The sequence below is a fragment of the Gouania willdenowi genome, chromosome 8 (genome assembly GCF_900634775.1).
Source record: "Gouania willdenowi chromosome 8, fGouWil2.1, whole genome shotgun sequence".
Classification (NCBI taxonomy): domain Eukaryota; kingdom Metazoa; phylum Chordata; class Actinopteri; order Blenniiformes; family Gobiesocidae; genus Gouania; species Gouania willdenowi.
This window is the reverse complement of record NC_041051.1, coordinates 4,211,061-4,221,026: the sequence shown is the minus strand read 5'-3', so window position 1 is coordinate 4,221,026 and position 9,966 is coordinate 4,211,061. Positions and strand designations below refer to the sequence as shown.

The window sequence follows — 9,966 nt, the reverse complement described above, 5'->3', positions numbered from 1 at the left end:
GTAAGTAAATTGAAGTATTATGTACAATTCGGCTGCCTTTTTTTTAAAAAACAAAAATATTTTTTTTCCTTTGAACCGGGTGGTCAGAGCTTAGCTGGATGGAGTATTGAACGGGTTGGGAAAGTTGTCTGCAAAAGACTCACCAGTGACTGATGGTTTCAAATGATCTATTCAGAGAGCTCCCGTGTCTCTGTCTAAACTATCTTCTTCTCTATCGCTCGTGTGTTTACAGTCCGTGTCTGCTTTGCTGTGTGTGCAGCGATTGGCTCTGGCCGCACACGTAACTCTTGCTCGGGTGAGGAGCTGTGCAGTGAAATAGATATAGATGGTGCTCTAGCGCCCCCTCACATTCTGAGGTCAAAAGTTGAATAGGTTTCATTTCGGGGCAGTCCAGAAGTGAAATAAAATTAAAAAAAACATTTTGAAATGACCAAATTACTCCAAAATAACAGATGCACACACTTGGGGTATTTGGAACACGTTGACCAAGTTTCACGTCGAACAAGCACCGCGTCGGGGAGATATTTGCTCCACACACACGCAAGCACACACACACACACACACACAGACCATCCTTGGTTTTATGGGTAGATATTTATTTATTCTCCAGCTAAAGGTGGAAAATTCCACCTTTAGGGATCCCAGTTGTTCTTCCTTTCTCCCTCTGTTATGACTGTCCAGTTTGGGGATGGCGTCCCAGTTTCAAGCCAGTTACAGTCATCCACCAGGTTCCAGTTGTTTCTGTCCTTATCCAGGCCAGACAGACAAAAGTCCTCTTCCAGGCGGGGGTAGGACCAGGTGAATGGGGCAAAGCCCACCCTACTGCAGTTCTCTACGATGGCCCTGCTGGTGACATGCACATACACCTGAGTGTTGGTGGTGTTGTGGATCCGCAGCTGCTGACAGGGAAAGGCCAGGGTGCTGTTTGTGCAGTGATCTATGAGGACTGAGCTGGCCACGGGTCCACACAGGATCTCACAGTCCTCTATGTGTTTCAGGTGCACCGTGCTCGGGGAACCAAACAGGCGAACCTTGCAGTGGGTCAGGTGGGTCAGCAGCACAACATGTTTGCTGATCTCCTCTGAGGTCTTGGTCACAAACTCGTTGCTGAGGTTGGAGATTCCACACTGTTCACGAGTTGGTGGTGCAGATGCATTACCTGACTCAGCTTCAGGTGTGTTGCAGTGGGTCAGCAGCACAACCTGTTTGCTGATCTCCTCTGAGGTCTTGGTCACAAACTCGTTGCTGAGGTTGGAGATTCCACACTGTTCACGAGCTGGTGGTGCAGATGCATTACCTGACTCAGCTTCAGGTGTGTTAGATAATCCAAGCTCTGCTTTCTGGGCTTTTTCTGAAGCTTTGGTTCTGGTTCTGTGAGAAAACTTAAACTTCTTCCTAGGCAGACACTCCTCGATGGTTTTTGACAGAGAGCTCTGTAGTTTTTGTAGAGCAGCCTGGGCTTCTCTCACATTATACTGTGTTAGTAACGAAAAGTTGTCGTTCAGAAACTCCCATAACCATTGGACTTTGTTCGTGGCTTCCTCCAGCCTTCGGGTCGCCTCGGCCCGGTCCGTCCTGTAGCATTCTGACAATAGCTGTTCGATATATGACCGCTCGCCGTAGAAAACGCTGGAGAAATGCTGATTTTCCTGAACGACACTGCTACTATCTTTGGCCTTTTTACGGCGTTCAGCGTCTTCTAACCTGGCCTGGTGTCGTTTCTGGAGTCGCTCCTTTACTTTAGCAGCATCATTTATTTCAATAGTTAAGTCACCTCCGTCTTCCACAGCAGCGTCCATGTTTATTACTGTACCGGAACAAAAGAATAAATTAACTTTGTGTTATAATATATCATTTGTAACACTATGTCTTTTTTTCTGGGAACCATTACAAGCAAAAGTCAAACAAATGATAGTTTAACATTGAAAGCAATTCTGTTAAAACAAGCTAAAACATTTCCACCGCTGGGGCCACAAAAATGTGATGGATCTGAGGGCCACATTACCAACATTCATGTCAGCATTTAGAATAATGACCTATCTGAGCATTAACACAGAAAACAACATTTGTGGAACCTTCCTTTTGTGTTAGCTTTCTGTTAGCATCTCTTATGATAACGGGTCCTAAATCAACTGTAAAATACAATAAAAACATATCTATCATCTCATTTAATTATTTCCAATCTATTGATTACCTTGTTAGGCTTCCTAATCAATGAAAATATAGGTTTTAATATTTTTGGTGTGGGCGTCTGAACCTTTTGTGCCAGTGTACCCCTAGACTTCAATTTATTTGAAATGGTAAAATGTGGGAAAGCTTGATATGAAACATATTTTAATAATTCTTCACTACATATGTGTAGAACTGAACATAGAATTATAACATGGTTCCCCAGTTTTGCGTTAAATTATAATTTGCATTTTTTAGAAAATTTGAATGGAAGTTACAATTACAAAATCAATTATCTGAACTCAGTTACAATTGTATTATGATTACGACAGTAACAGATTTTTAAAATTACAATTATACTTATAATTGAGCCCAACCCTGATATAAACAGGTTCAGGAACCTACCCTCTTTGGACTGGTTCTCCTTGTCAGGTGTGGTGGGCTGAGGAGATTCTGGTTGAATGTTCTCAGCCTCTAAAAGGTCCTCTTTCTCCTCCCAGGTGAGCTCCGCCTCCTCCTGGGCCGGAGGAGAGGCCGCAGGGGGCTGGGGTTCTGGTTCTGGTGCTGGAGCGGGCTCAGGCTCAGGTTGGACCACTACCTGCTCCTTTAGTAGGAAAAGCACGTTTAGAGGATCACAGACACTGGAATTGTTCTGTAAATTCTACCAATTTTAGAGGCATGATAAAATGTATGAACTAGTCCATAGGTTCCCAGAGTGGGGTACGGGGACCCCCAGGGTTACGCAAATTATGTTAGGGAGTATGTGAATAAAAATGAAGAACAGCGTGACAACAATGGAAACTAGAATATGAAGAGAGCAGCAGTTAGGAGCAGAGGTGAAAGTAATGGATTACAAGTACTCACGTTACTGCAATTGAGTTGCTTTTATAGGTACTTATACTTTTTAGAGTACATTTCTAAATCAGTCATTTTACTTGTACTTAAGTATGATTTAAATTATGTGAAGTCATTTGTTACATTTCTACACCCTAACGTTAATGAGTAAATTATTATTTCTTGTTTCAAAAATGATCAACAAACATTTTTAGTTTCACAGTCAACAATCAAATATTTGATACTTCTGAATAAGATGTTTTCTTGTATCCCTACAGAATATTATTTTTATTATCATAATATTTGTGAACAGGATAGGTTAAATTCAGAGACAAATGTCACTGTAGGGCTACATTGTATATGATATTACATTATTGTTTTATTAAGTGTGCAGGATTAGGGGGTACATGGCTTCAGGTTAAATGTCTGAAGCAGGGTTGGGGTCAATTACATTTTTCAGTTACAATTATGTTTTCAATTATCCATGTTCAATTACAATCCAATTATGATTACAGTGACCATTTCTGTCCCCAATTATTTAATTATTTTATATCTTCAGAAAGTCAAATGCAATTACATTTTCAATTACTAAATCACAATTCATCACAATTATTAAGCCTTTAATAAATAATATAATGAAAGTTAACCATCCTCTTGTGTTAGCTTTCTGTTAGCATCTTTTATGATAACGGGTCCTAAATCAGCTGTAAAATAAACTAAAATCATATATCTATCATCTCATTTATTTCCTATGTATTGATTACCTTGTTAGGCTTCCTAATCAGGACATCTTCAACAGCCTCTTTTTGGTTCAAACCCTTCTTCTTCCTCATCCTCTTCCTGTTCTTCTTCTGAAGCCCATAGACAGCCGCTGCAGATGGAGAGACAAACCGTCTCAGATCAGCACAAATGATTCAGAAATAAGTAACAGAGGAGAGTGAGGGAGAAATTCACCTGGCACAGTAGTTTCTGTGAGGGTGGGGGGAGCAGTCTGCGGAGGGAGTTCCTCTTTCTCCAGGGGGGGCTCCAGCTGGTGGAGTGCATGTGAGCTGACAGTCAACTTCTCTGACTCCACCTGTGCCCCACCATTGCTGGTGGAGGAAGGAGGAAGAGGCGTGTCCTCTTCCACCTCTTTAGTGTCCACGCCTTTGTTGGTAGGGATGGGGTCGGGGAGGGGTGCAGGGTGGGCAGGTATCTGAGGAGGTGGTGGAACCTCTCTGGGAGGTGGAGGAGCATCCATGCCATCTGTAACAGGATATATGTTTTTAAATATTAATGGTGGTATCTTGTTGTGTTTGTGAGATATTTGGATATTTACGGTGAAAGTCCTGCTCTGAATCTATATGTGTATGTGTCAGGATTGGGGTCAATTACATTCTTCAGTTACAATTACGTCTTCAATTATCCATGTTTAAATACAACTCAGTTACGATTACATTGAATGCCATTTTTCCCAATTCCAATTAAATAAGATTATTTTTTAATCCCCTGAAAGTAAATTACAATTGTTCACAATTACTAAGTCTGAAATAAATCACCCTGTACAAAACAAAAAACTATCTCTTATGATACAGTAACAGGTCAGTTTTGACCCATGTCCTAAATCAAAATGAAAAATAGTCACAAAAATATTATCTATCAACTAATTTGTTTTTTATCCTAAATTTCACGTGAAATAAAATAATTAAATTAAATCAAATCAAAACTAAAAATTAACCCCCGCAATCCTGAAAACGGAAACAAGCAAGTCTGAAAATGAATGGATGGATAAATTATAATTGAGAGTTTTGAGTGAATTTCCATGCCAAATACAATTACAAAGTCAACTAGAACTGCAAGCAGTTATGAAAGGGGGCCAAGCCTTCCCGCGCGACTCGGCCCCTGGGACGTACTTCCGAGCCCTTGGAAGTACGTCATGAAGGATGACGGGCTCGTGGCGAGCGTCAGGACACAGGCCAACGTGCCGTTTGCTGTGAACAGGTGGATAAGAAGTTTTGGAAGATGTGATTTAAAGTGTGAAAGTTACAGGACAAAATGCATTTGCACCCATTATAGCGCCACCTAGTGGTGCACTTTTTGGTATGGGTGATCTGTGTGCTCTTCTATAGTTACCCTGTAAATTTCTCAGCCCTCAACATATTACTTAAGCTGAAATAAGGGTTTGTTTATTTATATGTTATGTAGTAATAAACCACGCCCACTTTGACCAATCGCTATTAACTTTGAGATACGGTCCCAGGAGCGAACCAAGGTCATACCCACCAAATTTGGTAAAAATTGGTTGTGCCATTTAATTGCAGTGCCCCCTAGAGGCCTAATTTTTTAAAATTTGGCTCATACCCCCACAGTCTCATGGCAACCAAGGATCTAAGAATTGGTCGTGTTAGCAATTATTTTGACCAAGATATGCAACAGTTTGTGCTTTTATAGCTCACTAGAAAACTTTACTCGTTAATATTTTGCGCATATTTTGCCCGAACAAATTTTTTTGCTAAACTGTAGATCAGGTCCAAATGAAGACTCTACGTGCCAAGTTTCATGCCCATTAGACAAAACCCCAAGGAGTAATTTGAAAAAGTAGGTTTTCTATATGGAGTGACTTACAAAGAGCAATGTGCTGTGGGAGTGGGCGTGACCTGTCAGAAAATGCGACTCTATGTAGGGAACATGTGGATATGAATTTTATGAAGATGTGAATTAAATTGTAAAAGTTAAAGGCCAAAATGTTTTTGCAATTATAGCGCTACCTAGTGGCGCAATTTTTGGTATGGTTGTCAACTTGTCTGTGTGGTCTTCTATATCTACCCTGTAAATTTCACTGCCCTCAACATAATAATTCAGCAGAAATAAATGTTTGTTTATTGTGAATAACTTTGAGATATCACCTCAGGAGGGACCCAAGATCATACCCTCCGAATTTGGTAAAAATTGGTTGTGCCATTTAAGAGATATAAATATTCGTTATTTGTAGCACCCCCTAGTGGTCTACATCATTCAAATTTGGCGCATACCCTCACAGTCACATGCCAACTAAGGATCTCAGATTTGGTGTTGTTAGCATTTATTTTGACCGAGATATGCGCCAGTTTGCATCTTTATAGCGAGCTAGAAAACTTTCCTCGCTAATAATTTGCGCATAATTTACCCGAAGAAACTCATAGGGTTAACTGGAGATTACGTCCAACTGAAGACTCTACGTGCCAAGTTTTACGCTGATTGGACAAAACCCCAGGGAGGAGTTTGAAAAAATAGGTTTTCCAGTTTTTGCGAGTTTGCTCCGAGAAAAGTTTAGGCAGAAATGGGCGTGGCCTAGCCCAGGTGTTTCAGTGCTATTCAACAAATCTGTGGAAGTGAAGGTTTGAAATGTGCAACAAACGGTGTGGGAGTTATTGGCCAAGACGCGTTGACCTGTGTTATAGCGCCACCTGCTGGCGGATATTAGTGAATTTTTGCGTCCAAGGTCCCCTGGGGTTTTTGGATACAACCACCAAAGGGCACCACCCTACCTTGCACGGTTTATTCTGCAGCACCACTTTTACCCAAGGAAAAATAAAATGTAACAATTATAATAATAATCGGAACGATTACGTTAGGGTTCCGAGCACCGCTGGTCCTAGGAACAGCGTATGCTTACATATTACATACGCGGTTCCCTGGCCCCGCGGGTTTGGCCCCCTAATTATCTGAACTCAATTACAAGTCAATTATGATTACAACAGCAACAGATTTTTAAAATTACAATTCAAATTAGAATTATGCTATAATTGTAATTAATTACAATAATAACTGAGCCCAACCCTGGTATGTCTCCCGATATGCTGAGGTTAGGACTGAGGCCAAGAGTTTCTTACCATGAGGACCTGCAGGAACAGGACACTGCTGAGGCGTGGCCATACAGCGTTGGGGGCCATACTGAAGGAAACACACAACACACATTATTAGACACGTCTTGTAGAAGATGTTTGAATTGATTTACACACTGTATGAAAAGCTTAAACTGTGACCATTTCTACCAAAAATGATGCAATATATCTGACAGTTTTCCTTTGTTGGATCCTACTCCAGCTACTATTTTAAAGCATATTTTCAGAGCATATTTTGAAGTTGTGTTATCCTACAGAATTTCATCATCATCATCATCATCCTCATCATCACGCTCCTTCTGACTGTCTTCATTCATTTCTAAAATAGTATAGATGTAGATTTACAAGGCCTGCGTCTTTCTTCCTGGTTCAGCCTGTGATTGACTGTTTACTTTAATATGCTTATCAAAAACTCAAGGATGAATGAGAAAAACAAGTATTAAAAAACTTCAGAGAGATATTTTGCATCACATTTGTGTGTTTGGCTTCCTATTAAGACTGATTTCTTTGTTTCTTAAAGAGTAACAAACCCCCTGCTTTCTGCTGACCTGCCACTAGGAGGAAAATTTAAAAAATGCCTGGATAATGGGCGTTACTGCTGTAGCAGAAAGACACGCCCAGTCAGGCAGCCATCCCTGTTAGCGCTGTGCACAGAGACAGATGTAATGCACACAATGATGTGTGCCGGAGTAGAAGCCCGCCTACCTGCACGTTCTGATTGGCTAGAACATTTAAAGGGCCCCTCATCAGCCAATAGAGTGTGGCTTACAAGTTTTTTTTTTACCAGGAATAATGTAAGTGTGCTGGAACGCAGTCAAAGTGGAGGTGCTACTCTACCTCTGCTATGAAGAAAATAGGTCTCCTTGCTGAATGGGGGAAAGGGAACCGTCCTCGGGGGGTCACCAGGTTGACGTGGGGGGATGCCACTAGTCGAGGGCCACTGCTGGAATCCTGGCTGTCCCTGTTGTAGTGGAGCTGCAGAAAAAGGAGAGTTGATGTAAAGGTTACCTGGATCAACACAGACATGAACCAAACAGGAAACACCCAAGAACCATCCCCTTTGAGCAAGGCACCACATTAACAAGCAGCATGCAGACAACAAGTACTACAGGTAATTCTAACCCGTTTACTTTGTTCTAAAGACCCACCTTCTATATATATACATATATCTACCTTCTATCTAATAGAAACAAACATGGCAGTAAGGACCTGCTTTTGTTTAATTTGCTGCTGAGAATCTACCCCAGAAGATTGGCATGGTTCAGCTTTTTCACCAAAGAAGATGGTGATTTCTCCTTCAGATTCATTTTGATTATTATCATTAATTTCATTTATTTAATTTCTTTTATATGGCAACAAATGTCATATCATATTTTCTTTTGAGATTTAAATACTGTCTATATAGAGTAAAAGTACAATGAAATAACTTCTCCCCATTTACAAATGAAAAATTATATTTGAAAAAAGAAATGCATTTAAGCTTCTAATGGGTGTTTAAAGTGAGTCCAGAGGAGTCAGTGCATCACTATATCATTCACACCACATCACTGAGTCAGAGCTCCTATTTGTTAAAGTCAGGGGTGGAAATATCACATTTTAAAACAGTCAGCCATGCTTTAGGATGAAGCATTTTCAGCTACAGCTTTTACATCTTAACAGAATTGTTTATTTAAAAAGTGTTTTGTCAAATAAATTATTATTTTTAATGGCATGCAAACAGAATTTAAAACAGATGCAAAAAATCTAAATAGAAAAGAGAAGTGTCACACTGTGATGGTGTGTGTTACCTGGCTGTGGCTGTCGGGTGGGGGTCCCATCATAAGATGGGCTGCTTTGTTTAGGGGCGCCATGGGTTCACCTGTGCAAAGATCAAAGACAGAAAATGGTTAAAGAAGTGATTCATGCAAGTTGTCCTTAACTTTTATTTTAACAATATGTTAAGGATTAATTTACTTCAACTGTTTTTCAGGAAATGTACTTTGATCCCCTGATATGTTTCAACCATTAACTGCAAATATTCTTTAATTTATTCATATTATTATTATTCTGCTGTATCACATCCATTCTGTGAAAATTGAAGTCAAACACCCTTATTTTATGTATTATATGTAAACACACCTATAGGCTCTGAAAGACTCTCAAACTGTTCAAAACAGTATCATCTCCAATAGGAGTGGGAATCTTTAGCCACCTCACGATTCGATTACGATTCAAGGGGCTTCAATTCGATTCTAAATCGATTATTAATGTATTTTGATGCATGTTTTATTCACAAAAAATCTGTTGTATTCACTGTGTCCACGCACTGTAAAAAAATATATCTTATTTGTAGTTAGAAAAAAAGAGATACATTACCATTCATTATCATTTATTACACTAATAGAAGAAGTATGTGGACTGAAAATGTACACGTTTTTGAAACAAGGGAGTAGCAGCCTTCCTTTAAACATAACTTCAATTAAAAAATAAATATACACCTCCGAATCTCGATACATCTAAGAATCGATTTTTTCTCCCACCTCTAAAATATTTTTTTTTAAGGAATAAAATGTTCAATATATTAAAACCAGAGTAAAAATAATTTTCAAATGATAATTTGTAAGGTCGGTAAAGTCTCTTACCTGCAGCAGCCATTTCTCATCAGAATTTAAGCTTTAGAATTCCACAAATATTGTTTGTTTAACTTCTATACACTCTGATCAGTGAGAGAGTTTGTCCAACCCAATCACTAGCACTAAGAGAAGCTATACTGAAGTCATCATTGGGTTTGGTTCTTTTTTTCCTTTCTTCTTGCAGCTATGATGATGTCATCAAACTGTTTCCTGTTTAAGCCTCTGGAAGTACGCATGTTTTAGCAAACTAAATTAGGTTTCTTTATTGCAATGTTTATACTTCATAATGATTAGTTCACAAAGCTACAGGTTCTGGTCATAAAATTAGAATATCATGAAAAAGTTGATTTACTTCAGTAATTCTATTCAAAAAGTGAAACTTGTATGATGTATTAATTCATCACACACAGACTGATATATTTCAAATGTTTATTTCTTTTAATTTTGATGATTATAACTGACAACTAATGAAAATCCCAAATTCAGTA

General features: G+C 39.3%; 1 protein-coding gene across 2 annotated transcripts; it reads right to left on the bottom strand.

The window, feature by feature from the left end:
• Window positions 1-593: 593 nt before the first annotated feature.
• Window positions 594-9,615, bottom strand: LOC114468549 (tubulin-specific chaperone C-like). 2 transcript variants are annotated; one of them, XM_028455518.1, is made up of 8 exons: window positions 9,488-9,615; window positions 8,654-8,724; window positions 7,704-7,841; window positions 6,855-6,915; window positions 3,958-4,248; window positions 3,768-3,874; window positions 2,575-2,773; window positions 594-1,807 (listed from the first exon to the last, which is right to left on the bottom strand). In XM_028455518.1, exons 1-8 carry the CDS (start codon window positions 9,498-9,500, stop codon window positions 633-635), a joined length of 2,055 nt encoding a protein of 684 aa, XP_028311319.1. In that variant the 5' UTR covers window positions 9,501-9,615; the 3' UTR covers window positions 594-632. The 2 variants fall into 2 exon arrangements, with proteins under 2 accessions (XP_028311319.1, XP_028311321.1); XM_028455520.1 differs by having other exon boundaries at window positions 9,502-9,611.
• Between the last annotated feature and the right edge of the window lie 351 nt (window positions 9,616-9,966).

Coding starts and splice junctions, on each gene's coding strand:
- LOC114468549 (XM_028455518.1), bottom strand. Junction 7,842..8,653: donor CACCCGACAGCCACAGCCAG/GTAACACACACC, acceptor CTTTTTCTGCAG/CTCCACTACAACAGGGACAG. Junction 3,875..3,957: donor CACAGAAACTACTGTGCCAG/GTGAATTTCTCC, acceptor CTCCATCTGCAG/CGGCTGTCTATGGGCTTCAG.